Source organism: Xenopus tropicalis, chromosome 7 (genome assembly GCF_000004195.4).
Source record: "Xenopus tropicalis strain Nigerian chromosome 7, UCB_Xtro_10.0, whole genome shotgun sequence".
Lineage (NCBI taxonomy): Eukaryota > Metazoa > Chordata > Amphibia > Anura > Pipidae > Xenopus > Xenopus tropicalis.
Window position 1 is genome coordinate 19,168,749 of NC_030683.2, and position 18,652 is coordinate 19,187,400.

At 42.6% G+C, this 18,652-nt stretch overlaps 1 protein-coding gene across 7 annotated transcripts in view; it reads left to right on the forward strand.

Annotated features, from left to right (window-relative positions):
• The window catches only part of ate1 (arginyltransferase 1), a 55,460-nt gene continuing 36,808 nt past the window's right edge, over positions 1–18,652 (forward strand). Inside the window, exons 1-8 of one of the 7 annotated variants that reach the window (XM_031905571.1) lie at positions 1–150; positions 2,721–2,784; positions 3,883–3,945; positions 4,571–4,674; positions 6,091–6,342; positions 8,029–8,246; positions 11,702–11,830; positions 16,334–16,462. In XM_031905571.1, the coding sequence (XP_031761431.1) occupies positions 45–150; positions 2,721–2,784; positions 3,883–3,945; positions 4,571–4,674; positions 6,091–6,342; positions 8,029–8,246; positions 11,702–11,830; positions 16,334–16,462 (1,065 nt within the window). In that variant the 5' untranslated portion in view covers positions 1–44. Of the gene's footprint in view, positions 151–456; positions 627–2,720; positions 2,785–3,882; positions 3,946–4,570; positions 4,675–6,090; positions 6,343–8,028; positions 8,247–11,701; positions 11,831–16,333; positions 16,463–18,652 lie in introns of those variants that run through there. The other 6 variants (XM_031905572.1, XM_031905570.1, XM_012967701.3 and 3 more) reach the window with 6 other exon arrangements.

The window sequence follows — 18,652 nt, forward strand, 5'->3', positions numbered from 1 at the left end:
AATGAATTGGGGTATGTGGTGTGAGCCTGTGTCCCTTCACCCCCATGGAGAGCGCAGTAAGGGATTTATATTCCATATTGGAGTATAGAGGGTCAAAAATGGAGGCTCGCTGCGGCTACTGTCGTCTATCCGGGGGCAAAGCATCTCACGGTGAGCACAGAGCTACCTCTGATTATAGGGTTGGGGGGGGTGGATGTTTCCTGCGGTTACACGGAATCTTTCCTCAGTTCGATCTTTTACTTAATTACTGATTGACAAACAAGCACTAAATGGATTGCGAACATACATTAGCCGGGAGACAAGTACTTGAACTACATCCCTGATTAAATATGGCGCACGGCTATTGATCCCCTTACACAGTATGGAGAACAGTCAGCCCGCTTTGGCTTGGTGCCCTTATCCAAGATGGCGGCTAAATAGAATAGTGAGATTCCCGGACTAAAGATGGCTCTGGGCGCGGCCTCTGCTGAGCCGGGAGCGCGCTTGACTGTCAGAGTGACGCGCTTGGGTTGGGAGGAAGATGGCGTCTGCCGGTGGGGGTGCCCTGAGTATCTTGGAGTACTTTGGTGGGGAGGATGGAAACCGGTGCGGTTACTGTAAGAGTGAGGCCAGCAACATGTCACACGGTGAGATCCTCGGCACGGCATTGGCTACTGGGTTATACCCGCTTGTATAGGCAGGGTAGGGCAGAGAGGGCATAGACTCACAGGGGCTAGTGCTACCCATATGGAGAAAGGGGAGAGAAATATACTAAAGTTATATATTACCGTAGAACTCTGTTTAACATTGTGCAAAGGATATAGATTATATTGTATAATGTTACATACTTTTAGTTCATACCCCAGGGATGTCCACTGTTCAGTCCTCCCCATGTCCCACTGTCATCTGAAGGATGCAGGGAGTAGTAGTTCAACAACAGCAGGAGGCTTGTAGTTTATGTCACTTTATATTGGTTGGTCCCCCAAGTGTGCCAGAGGGACTCTCTGGTAACTGCAGCCCTTGTTGGTAGAGTATTTCCAATGACTTGCAGCTCTTACTCCAAGTACTTTATTATGATGATGATAATAATAATAATAATTTGTATTAGCAGAGGCAATGTTATGGTCCGCTTACCATAGAAAGGTGCTTTTCTTGTGGCATTAACCTTGAAGAGGTCTTGGTCATTATGGGGGCACAATGGGAGATGCATTTTTTGAGATAAATACTGTGGTAAGTTCTCTGTCCAGTATGGGACTACCATGGGGAGCGCCTTGGCCAGCAACGGGTTATGATGGGGTGCCTTTTCTGGGTCAGGGCTACAAATTTGCTGGGACTATCCTGGAAGGTGTGTTGTCCAGTATGGGGGCTGTCATGGCAGATGCTCTTTACGAGATGGGTTACCATGGAATATGCTTTGGCCAGCATTAAAGGGGATCTGTCACCCTAACAGATAATTCCAAATCCTATGTTATTGAGCGAAATTAACTTTATTTTCATTATGCCGATTATTTAAATCTTGTTTTCTTTATTCTTTTGGAAGCCAGAATTAGGGTCAGGTGCCATTTTGTGAAAGCTGGTATCAAGGCAAGCTTTGTGTCATCCCCAAAATCTCATGTATGCACCAGGCAAGGCATGGGGGGTGGGATAACTGATGCACACAGCCATGCACAGGCTATGCAGTTATAGACAGCGCAGTGGGCATGTGAGGAGGCCAGTGGCATCAAGGAGGTGCAGAAGTGAAAGCGAAAGTGCTGTTCCTCAGGCATAGAGGCGGGGAAGACAATGTATTGTTGACAGCTGAGATTTCTAAATGAGTTTATAACAGGTATGGAAGTATTAATAAATAATAGTATTTCGGTTTCATGTTTAATTTGAAAATTAGTTTTATTACACAGCTTTTTATGACTGGGGAACTATATCACAAGGTTTGTGGGTCGACGCTATAAGGGGCCCTGGCCAATGTGTGGGTTTCCCTGAAAGGAGCTTGTATGGTGTGGGACTGGTAGCCGATTTAAGGGGGCCCCTGTCAGGCGAGAGAGCTACCCTAGAAAGTCCCTGAGCCTTTGGGTGCTAGTGCAGGGCCTGGTTACCTTGCAGTGTAAGCAAATATACAGTTACAACATAGAGCAAACTGCAGAGCGATGGGCTTCTGTTGTCTCAACCAGTTCCCATAGTTTCATCAGACTTAGCAGGAACAACTCCCTACTTTCCCTACTTGGAAAGCTGATCCTCAGCTGTTTCTTATGCCGTACACTGTAGCACACACCAGCTGTGATGTATCATGCAAGGCATTGTGGGAAATGGAGTCTTGGCTGGAAGGAAGCTCAGTTTTGCTACACTTTTTCTCAAGTCAGAATCATTAATTTCCAACAACCAGATAACGAATTTAGTTACTGACCAGAAAGAGGCAAAATCGGATCAAAACCATAAAATATGAGGACCAATCAAAGAATATGCTTACAGGCCTGGGCTGGGATTAAAAATAGGCCCTGGTATTTCAAATACACAGAGGCCCAAACAGCCCCCCAACAACCCACTAAGTAGTGACTGTCTGTGGCATCTTACAGCAGCCCCTCTGGCATTTGCCACAATCCACAGATTGCCACTATGTTTAAAGTAGTCCCTTCTAAAACAGACAGAAGGTTTATTTAAAGCTGAACTTGCGTCATATCAAGTTGTGATAGCATCCATGGATAATGTTTTCATTTATATAAAACAAACAACGTTTCTCCTTTTTCCAGGAATGTGGGCCCATACCCTGACTGTGCAAGACTACCAGGACCTCATAGACAGAGGATGGAGACGGTAAGACGAGGGGGCGGTGTGGCTGGGAAGGCTCCTGAATCAATCATTTTGTGCCTTTAAAGTTGTGTGTTGATTCCGCCTTCTGTTTCCTGCATTGCTATATGTGTCTCTCTTATCAGTAGCGCATCTCTTTATAAACCCTCGTACAGTCTCTTCCCGACCTTCCCATTTCCTGCCATGAAAAGTCATATTTTTTGCTTAAATATACAGTTATTCTTCTCCTCACAGCTGCTCGGCATGCCTGTTCCTGCGCGCAGTTCCCTGTGGGCAAACGTGAGCAGCCTCTTGGTACTTACACGTCTGCCAGTGGCCAGCCAGATGGCTCTCTCATCATTAATTATCTAGCCTTGCACATAGCTTCCTGCACAGACCCTAAGTACTGGGCCAGGATAAATGTATATAGTTTATTTGGATATATCGGTCTGCAAGAAGTAAAGAGTGCAAGCCAGTACCAGTGATATGTATGTATGTATGTATATCTTTATTTATAAAGCGCTACTTATGTACGCAGCGCTGTACAGTAGAATACATTAATACAAACAGGGTGTTAATAAGATAATAGATAAATACAAAGTATAATAATAAATACAGATAAATCCAGCAGCAATAAGTTAAGAGTCGAGGACACAAGAGGAAGGAGGTCCCTGCCCCGTAGAGCTTGCAATCTATATGGGTGGGTAACTTACAGACACAAATAGGCAAATATAAGTGCTGTAGGTCACAGTGGGTGACACTACAATATAAGTGCCATGGCTATAGCTTAGGCGCTGTCTCTGGTAAAGCGATTCTGGGATCCCCCTGAGCTGCTAAAAATCCCAGGGGCCAAAAGCCTGTAATGGAACCATTGTGCCATGTCATTCGTGTTTAAAGGAGAAGTATATCGGCTCTGTCCCCATTTGTTCTCACTCTCTCCCTGTTTTAGTCCATGAATTTCACACTTTGCAGCGGATGTGACTTTGTAAATTACTTTCTATTTCATTGCATTTATTTTTTATTATATTCATTCACATCCCACTTATATTCCATATATGTATGTATGCATGCCAATAATGTTCTGTTTGCTGGGATTATAACGAGGCCTACTCTGCTTCATTTTAGGAGTGGAAAGTATGTGTACAAACCTCTTATGAACCAGACTTGCTGCCCCCAGTATACTATCAGGTAAACTACAGCTGCTGCTGGCAACCATTCTGCTTATTATTATCCCTTGATTTATACAGGTATGGGACCTGTTATCCAGAATGCTCGGGACCCAGTGCTTTTAGGATAAGGGATCTTTCTGTAATTTGGATCTCCATACCTTAAGTCTACTAAAAAATCATTTAAACATCCAGTAGGATTGTTTAACCTCCAATAAGGATTAATTATATCTCAGTTGGAATCAAGTACAGGTACTGTTTTATTATTACAGAGAAAAGGGAATCATTTAACCATTAATTAAACCCAATAGGACTGTACTGCCCCCAATAAGGGGTAATTATATCTCAGTTGGGATCAAGTACAGGTACTGTTTTATTATTACAGAGAAAAAGAAAATCATTTTTAAAAATTGGAATTATTTTCATATAATGGAGTCTATGGGAGATGGCCTTTCCATAATAAGGAACTTTCTGGATAATGAGTTTCTGGATAACGTCCCGTACCTGTACAGCACTTGCTTATTCTTCAGTTCTGCAGAGAGGGAGCTGCCATGCTGTTCTTGACATGAGAAGAACAACGCCCCCTAGTGGTCTTAAATTGTTTTTTTTTTACTGATGCATGTTAAAAAAAAAAATATGTCTTGTAGATTGTCAGCCTCAAATTTCCAGCCTGCCAAGTCCCACAAGAAGGTGCTTAAGAAAGTTCAGAAATATCTCTATGTTGGGGAAGTGTCTCATTCCAAAAATGAAGGTAAGAAGCATAAACCACTGATTTGTGTGGCTCAGCTTAACCAGTACAAATTGGTTTTTCAGTAGCTCATAGACTTCAGTGTGCTGAAAATGACTTATTTCAGTGCCAGGTTAGAAATCCTGTCCCTTTCCAGGCTGTCAGAAAGTCTTGCTGAACAGCTAAATAAGCTGCCGACTTGGTCTAGGAGGGCCGAGCCAACCATCTTAACTTGCTGACTCTTCAAAACTAATTGGTAATGGTTACAGCTCACTCCCAAGGCAGGTACACAGACAAAACTAGTGCAAAGATTTGTGTGTGCGCAACCAGGTCAGTAGAAAGTAACTTACCTGTAAGAAACTTATGCTTTTGCTTCATATTCATCTTTTCAGTTCATTAACTCAAAAATGAGTTGTTTATAGTAAAATTATTTTCCTCACGAGTGGTGTGGACTAAGAGAACCCACACTCCTGTTGAAGGAGACAATGTTCCTCTTGCACACTGACAAGCGCTATGCTGCCTGCACTGGTTAGGAGCTTCCGGTGCGGGCGGCCCAGTTGCCTCACTGCGCTCATTGTGTGCATTTGTGTGATGTAATTTAAGTAGACATGTCCCCGATCCTGTGTCACGTTACTGCCCACACAGGGAGCTCCATCTTGGTGCATTTTACACAAAAATAGCTTACAAGGGCCCATACTCTGGTTGGAGGATATAATTTTGCTATAATCGGTTCCCACAGGTCTAGACTAGTAATCTATGGCTTCTGCAAATGCCATAGACAGTCAGTATTTAGTGCGCTGGTGGGGGGCTGTTGGGCCTCTGTGTACATGAAATGCCAGGGACTATTTTTAAAAATAAGTACCGTATTTTTCGCCGTATAAGACGCACTTTTTCTTCCCCAAAACTGGGGGGGGGAAAGTTGGTGCATCTTATACGACAAACTAGACGCACTCAAACTAGATGCAATGCGCTTGTTGTGCGCACCCTGCCAGGCAGTAATCACATGCCTCATTATGTGCGAGCCCAGAGACAATTAACTTTATACAGTTGATATAAAATATTTTACTACAGTATTTGGTTCAGAATCTTTTTTTTCTAGATTTTCCTCCTTTAAAATTGGGTGCGACTTATATTCCGGAGCGTCTTATAGGGCGAAAAATACAATTTCTTTCTAGCTGTTAAGAAGGGGGTTACTGAGTGACCTTGCTGTTCTTCCCTTGCCTAAGCTGCCATTGTATAACCCTGTCTGGAAACAGCCTCCCCATTGCCTACCCTCACAAGATGCCAATATGTATGTCACAGCTGTTCCTTTTTAAGTTAAAGTATATTTTCTGTTTCAGTGTTTCTTTCTAGAAGCAACTCTTGGAAAGTCAGATGAAACTGGGGGAAAAGATGCTTGTGAATCTCCTTTAAAACCCCTGCTTGTGGTTTATTTCTCAGGCACTTCAGGAGAACCGATGGATTCCCAGGCAGAGAGCCCTGTTTCCTGTAATGTTTCCATTCTGGACAAGTCTGAGATCCCACAGGAGCAATTGAAGCCACTGAATATAGAGCAAGAGGAAACGGAGAAAGATGGAGAGTCTGACAAGCAGGAGGCAACTGATGGCTGCAGCCCTGGCCAGCGGGAGAGGCAGGAACACTGCATACAGAGTGCTGAAGGGGAGACACACAGCCATTCACACCCCAAGCCAGGTTTGTAAGCAGTGGGATAATATAAGAAACCTACTGATCATACCATTCATGAATGGCGCAGATAGAAATGTGAGCCTGGTTTGTTTCTGTCTGCTGAGCCCCTGCACTCTTTAGTTAGGGCCATTCTACCTACTCTAACAAGGGCAGCGTTTACAATTACAGTGGATATAAAATGTTTTAGTTGGTCTTTCCTGACATTTTTTTAGTAGCATCCCACAACAAAAGCCATGGTCCACAGAGAGTGTCCAAAGCATCAGAGGGATCTCATTGTTAAAAGATATCAGTCAGGAGAAGGGTACAAAAGAATTTCCAAGGCATTATATATACCGTGGAACACAGTGAAGACAGTCATCATCAAATGGAGAAAATATAGCACAACAGTGACATTACCAAGAACTGGACGTCCCTCCAAAATTGATGAAAAGACAAGAAGAAAACTGGTCAGGGAGGCTACCAAGAGGCCTACAGCAACATTAAAGGAGCTGCAGGAATATCTGGCAAGTACTGGCTGTGTGGTACATGTGACAACAATCTCCCGTATTCTTCATATGTCTGGGCTATGGGGTAGGGTGGCAAGGGGAAAGCCTTTTCTTACAAAGAAAAACATCCAAGCCAGGCTACATTTTGCAAAAACACATCTGAAGTCTCCCAAAAGCATATGGGAAAAGGTGTTATGGTCTGATGAAACCAAGGTTGAACTTTTTGGCCATAATTCCAAAAAAATATGTTTGGCGCAAAAATAATACTGCACATCACCAAAAGAACACCATACCCACAGTGAAGCATGGTGGTGGCAGCATCATGCTTTGGGGCTGTTTTTCTTCAGCTGGAACTGGGGCCTTAGTTAAGATAGAGGGAATTATGAACAGTTCCAAATACCAGTCAATACTGGCACAAAACCTTCAGGCTTCTGCTAGGAAGCTGAACATGAGGAGGAACTTCATCTTTCAGCATGACAACGACCCAAAGCATACATCCAAATCAACAAAGGAATGGCTTCACCGGAAGAAGATTTAAGTTTTGGAATGGCCCAGCCAGAGCCCAGACCTGAATCCGATTGAAAATCTGTGGGGTGATCTGAAGAGGGCTGTGCCCAGGAGATGCCCTCGCAATCTTACAGATTTGGAGTGTTTCTGCAAAGAAGGGTAGGCAAATCTTGCAAAGTCAAAATGTGCCATGCTGATAGACTACCCAAAAAGACTGAGTGCTGTAATAAAATCAAAAGGTGCTTCAACAAAGTATTAGTTTAAGGGGGTGCACACCTAAGCAACCACATTATTTTAGTTTTTTTGGTTTTCTTCCCTCCACCTAAAAGATTTCAGTTTGTTTTTCTATTGAGTGGTACAGTTTATAGGTCACATTAAAGGTGGAAAAAGTTCTGAAATGATTTATCTGTGTCTCATTTTTGTACAGCACAGGAACCTGACATTTTAGATGTTTTATATCCACTGTATATTTATCTATGCACACGTTCTATTTGCCTCCTTTATCTTGAATTTTGTGACCCCTTCCAAATGCCCCAAACAATATTCACTCCCCTAAAGTCACTGAGGTCTCTTGCTCAGCCTGCCTAGCGCTATCCTCTTTGCTGTGCTGTAGGGCTGTATATTATTATAAATTATAGAATTATTATATACATATATATATTATATACTTGTTTTTTATTTTCTGCATGACCGCAAATAGGAAGAGGTGCAGACGTATCCAAGCCACCCTGTCGAAAAGCCAAGGATATTCGGAAAGAGCGCCGCATTCAAAAACTCCTGCAGCAGCAAACTGACAAAACCTCCCTGCCTGAACCTCCTACAGGAAACCCAGTCTGTAAAGCCAAAGGCAACTGCAGCAAGTCTGTAGAGGAGTTTATCTCAGTGGCAGCTCCAGAGAATGCCGCACACCACCTGGAGGTAGGCTTTCACCCACTTGTGATAAATTTTCATTTTGCTAGCTGGGCTTCAGTGCAGCTTCTCATTGCAGGCCTTATAGGCCCAAGCTACTCATATGCATTTACCATTAGCAGCCAAGCAGGTGTTTGCTTCTTTTTTAAACTTATTGCAGACTGTTCAGAACTGACTGCTGATTGGTAGTTATGGGCAGCCGCCTTTGTGCAGTTTAGAACCTGTGCTTGGAAAGTATTAAAGGGGCAGTATATGCACTTTTATTCAACATGACCCCATTTTTATAGAACGGGCATTTTCAACTCAATTCCTATTAATTAAAAAAAAAAATCACTTGTCCTGATTTTTTTCCTGGGTGTTTTTACACTCTCCCCCTTTTGTAATTAGAGTTAATGAGTTCTGCATAAACTACCCCCCGCCTTCTCCTAGATGCAGTCTTTCTCAGGCTAACAGGAGCTCATTATACGGAAGGTTTATCTGTAAATTTGATTAACTTTATCTCATCACACAGTTGTTTGTAACAACCACAGTACATTGGAGATTAAATTTAAAGCTAAAAACAAAACTCATTTAAAAAGTTTATTCAGCACAAGCTCTGTTTATTGAGCTTTGTGTTATACAGGGGGGTACACTTGCCCTTTAATCTGCCTATAGCAGGTATTTTACATGTACATTTTTCCACCAGGGGGCGATCTGGGACTGTAAATTCTGCTTTGAATCAGCTCTGACCTATTTTGGTGCTGCAGTCTGTGCTGTTAATGTTGGAACATGACTTCTGTGTTTTCTTTTCACTGCATTTTGCAACCTGTGGAGACTGAAAAGCTGACGGTTCCCAGTCCTGTGTGATCTTTACAAGTCTTGTCCCATACTGAATTCATTTTAAAGGGGGGAGTGTTGCTTCTGTGGACCTTCAGCTGCTAGTGTAGCAGCGCCCCTGTCTTGTTTGCTGTCACATCTAAAGGAAAATTGTAGATTTGTTGCTTGAACTGTCACCAAACACAAACGTTAAAACGAGCCGACCTCTGGGCTTTCTCACATTAACAACTTCTATCTTCTTCTGATGTTTTTTTGTGCTCCAGTTCTTTTTTTTTTTTTTTTTCTTCTTTCTTCATCAAACTTTTTCCAATTTAAAGGGAAAGTATGCAAAGTGGCAAAGATATTCTGTATCAGACATTGGCAACTTGAAACCCTGTTAGTAAAAGGCTGCTGGGAGCGGGGCTAGCAATGTTAGTTCAACAGCTTACAAGTTGCCAATACCTCCTCTATTATTAAAGGGCAATCATACCCCCTGTATTGGCATGAACTCATTCAGTTGGGCTTATGTAGATATGGTATATATGGTGTATATTTAACACAGATATACCTGACTTCACAGCTTGAAAGGAAACCATGATAGTCTGCTTATGCTCACGCCGACCAGTTTCTCACCCTCCTTAGGCTCACATTGTACAGCAACCACTCCCTCGCTATGTTCCATTGTGAAGTGATGGATTCTGAGACGTCCCTCTGCTTTCCACATCTACATTAGTGATGCTTGGATCAAAAAATCCTCTACCCAAGCCAATCCTAACCTGTTGTGCTGCAATGATGTATATACACACCCAACCTGTCCATCTTTGCTGTGTTCAGAGGAAACACAAAAGGCACGCGTATATACATAACAGCAGCTATCGGCATCAGAAGTGGGGCTGGGAAGATTGGTAAGGGGCCACTTAGGGGGCAATTAGTTGGCAGACCCATGTGTTACTACTGTGCGTGGAAAGCAGAGAAACTTCAGTCCCCAAAATGGATGACTTCAATATGAAACACTGTGGGGAAAGTTAATGGGTTAAATGACTCTGCTAGCCTAAGGGTAGCTGGGCAAATGGCCACTTTGTGTCTCCGTCAGACTGGCATGATTTGCTCTAAGTCTGAGGAATCAGGTATGTCTGTGGCTAAATAAAAAATGATATAATGTAATTTTTGTTGGTAGTTCAGAGTGTTTAAGCACCTTTGTTCATATAAGCGCAACTGATGCGTTCATATCAAAAAGAGAGGTTTATCTTCCCTTTGAGCAGCACAAGACAATCTGGTGACACCTTGTTTTGTATACCGAGATTTTAGCTTTGCCTGAGGCCATTTTGTTTTTTTTGCAGTGGCTGGAAATTAGATAGGGCTATTGCTCTCCACCCACACACTTCATCATGTCAAGTACTGTAAGCACTCCCTTAGCCACATTTAAGTACCGGAACTATTTTTTTTTTTTTTTTTTTTTAATTATAGACACACCACTACAGTGCAAAAATCATTAGGGCTGTTGTTGGATCAACTCCACGGGTAGGCTGACTGCACAATTCTCTTGTAACAAACAGGAAATGGATGTATTGTATCTATAAAATATAATTGGCCTTTTTCTATTGATGAGCTTTTCATCAATAAGCTCAGCTTCTTCTGGCCTTGGGCAAGTTACTTCATTTTCTATTGCCTCAAACCCCAACACTTTTTTCTCTGGAGAGCAGGGATTCACTGTATTTAAAAACTTCTTACTGGGTCCCCCAGCTCCCACCAAAGACCTGGGCACCACACAGCAATTTGGTGTAGATAGTGCCAAGTTGTATAGATTTGTATTAGTGATGTGTGGGTTGGTGCAAAACTTGTGGATTCAGGCTGACCAATTGCCCCCTTCATTGGGTGATAGGCTACATTTGCAGCCTTCCTCTCCTTATATGCCCATTTGCCTAGTGCATGGGTGGGCGAATTGGACAAATTGATCTTTAAGTTGGCTTGGCTAATATCTAAAGGTAAAATAGGCCACATAATACATACCTCTGGGTGTTGTGTTTGATAATACTCATTCACTTATACAGTTAAAATTACATTTAATTTCATTGTAGGGGAAAAAAATCCACAGTTCCCCTTTAAAAAGTAATAAAGACGGTCTTCCATGGAATGATAAATTGTTTATACCATCTGGTCTCTTAAACTTTATCACTTTTTTGTCTTTTTCATTCTTTTTCATTGTGCCCTGTAGGTCAGGCTGGGGTCTTCCCATCACTATAAAAGCTTGTGGGGTAGGCAGTTGAATCCTTTGTATTGCTACAAAAGACACTAAAGTTTATTTGGTTATTGGGCAAGGGGGTCCTACTGGGATTTTTGGAAACCAGTATTGTCTTTGCTGCACTTGGTAGGAGACCAAGAGAAAAAAGAATTTAAGATGTACGCCACATTTACCCTTTTGAGTATACTTTCTCTTTAAATAAAATCCCTGACGTTTGTTCCATTGTGTGGGCCATTGTGGCGCTCACGGCAGTTATAGTGTGGGAATCTCTGCTCTTTGCTTTTCTGTTGGATTTGACTTTGACTTGTCGCTGTGCTGGTTGTCAACCTTGAGCCAGCAAAACTGCTCATTACCTTCATACCATTGTACTGTACTTGCCATGGCAATGTGGGTTCTGTAATGCCTGTACCTTTCACTCCCTCTGAAGGTAAGACTTGTGAGGTCTTCTCCTCCCAGCTCCCAGTTCAAATCGAGTTTCCAGGAGTCCTACCAGGTGTATAAACGCTATCAAACAACTATTCACCAGGACCCACCCGATAAACCAACCATAAGCCAGGTTAGAAGGCCTTGCTTGAAATTTCTTCATATCATGGGAATCCTATAAGATGCAGCCCACCTAATGCAACTCGAAGGTGATGAACTCCATCTGCACAGTTAGGCACAACACAGCTCAAAGCTTCTCTAGGGAAGGTCCTGATCTTCATCTGCAAATAGAGGCTCAACGCTACTTGAAGCTTCTCTAGGGAAGGTGCTGAACTTCATCTGCAGATTGTGGCTCAACCCAACTTGAAGCTTCTGTAGGGAAGGAGCTGAATTTCATCTGCAGATTGTCGCTCAACACAACTTGAAGCTTCTTTAGAGAAGGTGCTGAACTTCATCTGCAGATTGTTGCTCAACACAACTTGAAGCTTCTCTTGAAAAGGTGCTGAACTTCATCTGCAGATTGTGGCTCAACACAACTTGAACCTCTATGTAAGGTGCTGAGTTCTTCCTGCAGATTGCCATGCAAAATAGCTTCTCTAGAGAAGGTGCAGATCTCGACCTTACAATCTGTCATTTTCCCTAATGGGTTGTTTTCAGCAAATGACAGACTTCACAGCAGGGTTTGGGTACTTCCTCTCTGGTGAAGAATATGCAGTGTGTGCCATGAGCCTTTGGGCTGATTGAGACCTGCCTGAAAAACAACCAGAAGCCATGTTAGAAGGCCTGAGAGAGGTACCCACCAAATGTAACACTCATGCTTATATGGTCACACTACAAGCACCAGATTTTGTGCACATTTGGTGGATGTTCTTCTAGCTCATTTGTGCCTACACATCATCTTTTTTTGCCAACCATTAAATGTTCACTTTCATATATAATACTGGCAGAAATTATCTATAGGAGTTGCAGAACGGGATCAATATAAAGATCACATAGCATTTTGCTTTGTTTTTGAGACACTAGAAATGAAAGAGCTGTTTATTATGGTATGGCACAAAGCCCTGTGTGTTCCGTGTGGGCGTACAGTTGGATAGGATCTCTGTCAGGTGTAACATGAAATCACGGAATTATCAAATATATAAAGGGTAAAACTATTTTATTTTAGCATTAGACAGTTAAGTATAATGACATTGTTTATTGTGTACACAGAACACACTTACTTTGCATTGGTGCTTACATACCTAATCCTAGGGACCCTCCATCGCTTTAAGTCACCTTGAATCCTCATTTTGGAAATACTGTATAGTGCAGATGTATCACCCACTCCATATAAGAGAAGGAATATTTTGTGTACATAATTCCCTGTGTTAGAGAACATAAGTTCCTTGTGGGTGTGCAGAAACATACTGAACTTGTTTGTTGCCATTGCCAGCAGATTATGAGCCTTTTTCCTTGGTGGTTCAATATTAGTAAGAGAACCAAGAGAAGATAAGTAGGAAAACACCTTGTTTTCAGAGACTAATGTACAAGCAGAAGTATTTAACCCTGGCCCAAGGAGCCAATGGAAGGGCTCAAAACAGAGCTGAGGCAAGTAGTATTTGCAACCAAGGCAGAACTACTTTGACTAGTGTGACCCTCATTTATTTGTCCCATCCCTGTGTTTGGTTCACATTGACCAGACCCCCTGCTGCTTGCTCACAGTCTGCTTATTTTTGCTTCCCCACTCCTTCTCCTATTGCCCCCATCACCGCTGTGCTGGCCCTGGCCGAATCATCTCCATCCGCAGAGGGAATTTGCAATTTTGCAGGATAAAAACCTAATTGTCCTACTAAAAGTGACCAAAAACCCACTGGCGTATGTACTAGCTAAATAGTTACACATTCGACTCAAGTGACACAGCTTGCTTGTAATTTCTTTGTATCATGGACTTTTTACAAACTGCAGTCAACCCAGAATAACTTTAAACTTAAGATACAGATTGCTGCTTAATACATCTCCAAGCTTCTGTGGAGAAGGTGCTGAACTCCATCTGCAGATTGTCACTCAACACAACTCCGAGCTTCTCTATGGAAGGTTCTTATCTCCATCTGCAAATAAAGCCTCAACACAACTCAAAGCTTCTGTGGAGAAGGTGCTGATCTCCATTGAGACTCAACACATCTCTATGCATTTTAGGGAAGGTGCTGAACTCCATCTGCAGATTGAGACTCAACACAACTCAGAGCTTCCTTATGGAAGATACTGATCTCCATTTGTAAATAAAGCCTGAACACAACTCAAACCTTCTGTGGAGAAGGTGCTGATCTTCATCTGCAGATTGTGGCTCAACACATCTCCATGCATTTGTCGGGAAGGTGCTGAACTCCATCTGCTGATTGCATTTCAACACAAATCAGAGCTTCTCTATGGAAGATACTGATCTCCGTTTGCAAATAAAGCCTAAACACAACTCAAAGCTCTGTGGAGAAGGTGCTTGTATTCTTCTGCAGATTGCGGCTCAACACATCTCCATGCATTTGTAGGGAAGGTGCTGAACTCCATCTGCAGATTGCATTTCAACACAAATCAGAGCTTCTCTATGGAAGATACTGATCTCCATCTGCAAATAAAGCCTAAACACAACTCAAAGCACTGTGGAGAAGGTGCTGACCTCCATCTGCAGATTGTGGCTCAACGCATCTCCATGCTTTAGTAGGGAAGTTGCTGAACTCCATCTGCAGACTGCAGCTTAAGGTACATATGGTGCCTTCTCTGCCAGAACCTGTGCATGCGTGGCATCATGCGTGGATCATTCCTGCATGTTTGTGAACTGCTCTTTGTGTTTTATACAGAGCTTTTATATCTTATATTGCTGGACACTAAGCACGTTTGTATTTTCTTCAAATTATAGGCTGTGGCGTTTGTTATAACCAATTCAATAGAGTAATTTTTCTACATTTTATTAACGTCTGTCCATGGAATGTGCCTTTTTTTTCCCTCCTAAAATGAAATTGCTGTTCAGGGAGCTGCCCCCCTTAAAGGTCATTTTGTGGTAGGGAACACATCCTCGAGACTTTAATGCTTCTCATTGTGTAGCTGCCATGGTGTGTGTACGGTGACGGATCTGTACGTTTCAGAGGTCAGTGTTTGTGCTGGAGAGCTGATGTATGAAGTGGCGGCGAGCACAATGCCGAGCTTTCTATCGGTTGGAACGTAGGAGGCTTGCCTTTGCAACTTATTTTCATAGTTTGATCTGTAGTTATTCATTGATTGTGCTTTAAAAAAAACATTGGTTATGGATTTCTGTCCTATAAAAGAAAGCATTGTGGTTACAACTGGGTTTCATTCTCTTGTGTTATCTTTGTGCGGGATATAAACATGGACTTTACACGGCAGAGATGGAGCCCTGAATACAGGCTTTTCTTCAGTGCACCTGGTCCTCTGGGGTCTGTGGGCTAAAGGCTAACTACTATCAACTCTGGATCGCAGGATGGAGGCTGTTAATGTATAACTTCCCGCTCTCTTTAACCCTTACCCTAGAGGGGACTGAACAAAAGAATAACGCAAACATCTGTAATGTAAAATCTTTATAATGCTAAAATTGCATTTAAAAGCTTGGAAATTGAAGGTCACGGTGCTGTGGTGTTCTAATGTCTCGGCGTGGCAGCAAGAACTTCTGCCTATCCATATCTCTGTATCAACCACTCCCTTAGCAGCATCCAGCTTTAAAGGGCCACTATACCCTCATATCTTTGCAGAATTGTAACTCACAGGACTGGGTGAAAGAATCTCTGCAGAAAGAAAACAAAGTGCATTCAACATATTCACCCCAATAGGAAAAAAAATACCGTATTTACCCTTTAAATAGCCACTAAAGCATCAATATATTCTACAGAACTGCGCATAGTACAAAGGGGTGCATTTAATGGGGTATCTCTAGCTACGAGAGAACGTAGAGGGCTGTTCCTGCTAGAACTCTCCTATTGCATATCATTAGGGGCGGTACTTAGGAGCCTGCATGAGCGACATTGGCTGCAACCACAGGCTGGGCCAGTAACATGCTTATGGGAACCAGGGCATTTGATGGGGTATCCCTAGCTACGAGAAAACGTAGGGGGCTGTTCCTGCTAGAACTCTCCTATTGCATATCATTAGGGGAGGTGCTTAGGAGCCTGCATGAGCGACATTGGCTGCAACCACAGGCTGGGCCAGTAACACGCTCACGGGAACCGGGGCAAATGTACGTAAATGGTTATGCTGGATGAAAATAAAACATTGTGGTTGCCCTTCAGGGACTGTTGGTATGCTCTGGCCCCTCGGCTACTTGGCATGTTTTATTGGGCAGTGCTGGCTACAGCATCTTCCTTTGTTCTGTTTCTTTATTTTCTTCCTTCTGCTTCTTGCTAGGTGGTGAACAGTTCTTAGTCAGTCCCCATTGGGCCCAGAAGCACTTTAATTTTAAGTAGAAATGTTACTATGAGTTGACTTACTATATTGGGGAGATTGACCCAACCCCCCACAGTGTAGTAAGATCCCCGTTAGCTCCATAACGTCTACTGCAGGGTATAACAGCCCCCCCCCCAGAGTTCTCCTATTCAATTACTGCTTGAATACAATGGCTTATCCCTTGTCTGCTTGACTTTCCTTTGCCCCGAAGGTCAAGTTAGTCCCCGTCTCCATGGAGGACCCTGAATTTGTCTCGTCCTTCGATCGTTCGGCAGCCCTGTATGCCAAGTACCAGATGGCCATTCACAAGGACTCTCCTTGTCAGTGCAGCCCAGACGAGGTACGATCTCTGCCTGTCTGATCTTCCTGTATGTTGCTCTATTTCCATACTCTTCCTCATCTCCTTCTAGGCATGCACTGAATCATTTTAAAAGAACTAAACGTGGCCAAATATGTAGCATATGGCTTAAAGGGGAAGTTCGCCCTTAACTTTGGTTTAAAGGAGAAGGAAAGGTAAAAACTAAGTAAGCTTTATCAGAAAGGTCTATGTAAATACAGCCATAAGCACTCACAGAAACGCTGCACTGAGTCCTCTATCAAAAGAAACAGGATTTGTTGTCTCCTGTGCCAGAGACACACAACTCTCTCCTCTCGCCCCTCTCCTGCTCCCCTCTCCCTCAAGAATGCTAAGAACTCCCCTCCCCATCTTAGGAATGTTTGATCTGAGCCAATCAGCAGGAAGCTGACTCATAGGGGCCGATTTACTAATCCACGAACGGATCGAAAGCGTCTGAATGCGTTTTTTTCGTAATGATTGGTATTTTGCGATTTTTTCATTGCCGTTGTGACTTTTTTGCAAGTTGTCGCAACTTTTTCGTAGCCGTTACAACTTGCGCGAATTGTCACGACTTTTTCGTAGCCGTCGCGAAAAATCTGAAAGGTTTGCCCGCCGTTTTCAATACGAAAAAGTTGCGACAATTCACACAAGTCGTAACGGCTACGAAAAAGTTGCAACAATTCGCGCAAGTTGTAACGGCGACGAAAAAGTCGCAAAATGCGTTCGGGATTCGGATTCGTGGATTAGTAAATCAGCCCCATCGCCTTACTAACTGCGCATGTAAACCGGTCTTGGTCTTCGTGCAGGAGTGAGGCATTATGGGAACTTTTTCTTCCTGTTTGGCTTCTGATCATCTGAACGGGAGAAATATGGGGAAACTTAAGGGCACTATTGAGACAACTGAAGGTATGCCTGCAGCTTTAGATTAACTCTTTATTAGCCTTTCCTTCTCCTTTAATATGTTGCGGATAGAAGTAATCAAACCAAAGTAATGAAAGGTTAACTTTCCCTTTAATGAAATCTCTAGTATAAAGATTTTATTTCTTGAATCATAATGTATGAAAAGATGTTTATTCAGATGTATTTATGCCCAGCAGCTCCTTGCATAACCATACTTGTTAATGAATATAGATGTAGGGAGCTGGATTTCATGGATCACCAACGAGCCTCAGTTTGCGCAACTTTCATAAATCAGATAAAAGATTATCAATCCGCTTTTATGATAAGGAAACCTCAGGAAGTAGGAACTACTTACTTTAATGGACAGTTAATAGCCCGAGTGCAGTAATCGAGACATTGGGCCTTTATCCTGTAGAAAGTATAGTTTTCTTTCTTAACTGGATAACAGCCTTAAACACCAAAACCAGGGCATCATTTATAGCCCATATATGCGTATCTGGAGTCCTAGAACTTCCGTAGTGACCCAAGATTTGTGAACCTCCTTTAAAGGGGAACTCCACTCAAACACAACTTAAGTTTTTTGAAAAATAAACATAATTTTAAGCAACTTTGCAATATACATCAATTAAAAATATGCAGCCTTTTCATGATTTTTTATGTAATAATATAGTTTCGAACAGTTCCCTAAGCCCCTCCCCCTGTTCCCCTGCTGATCTGGCTGGCTACTTTGAGACTCAAATAAAATGTAACAGTAGTCGCCTGTCCCTCAGCCTGCCTTCAGCCTGCATCCTCCCAATCCCACAATTCCCTGCACATGTGATGTCAATAAGGAAAGGAACATCACAGTGCAATGCATTGTGGGTTATGTAGTTCCTGCATGCTGTCTGTAAGCTGTGGAGAAGTTGTTACAATTTATAACATGAGAGTTTAAGTCCCTCCTCCTCTGCCAGGATTTCAAATGATGCAGAAAGGAAAGAACTGTTTTGCAGCTGGATTTCAGCATATAAAATTGTATTTATTCATACTTTTTGAAGGAACAGATTACAGGGATAGGTATATTAGGGGTTTTTTTGTGTGGTGTGGGGCTCTCAAATTTTGATTTTGGAAGCTGGAGTTCCCCTTTAATAGTTGTTTTCTACTGTATGAGGAAATATCTCTGTACTCAATGGGGGATCGTTTTAGACCCAGCCTTAACAGTATGGGGCCCTATTTTGGGGTCTTGGCCCATAAGTTAATAATCCCCTAGTACAATTTTTTGGTTTCCACTATGGTAGTGGCACAAAGGGTGATTTC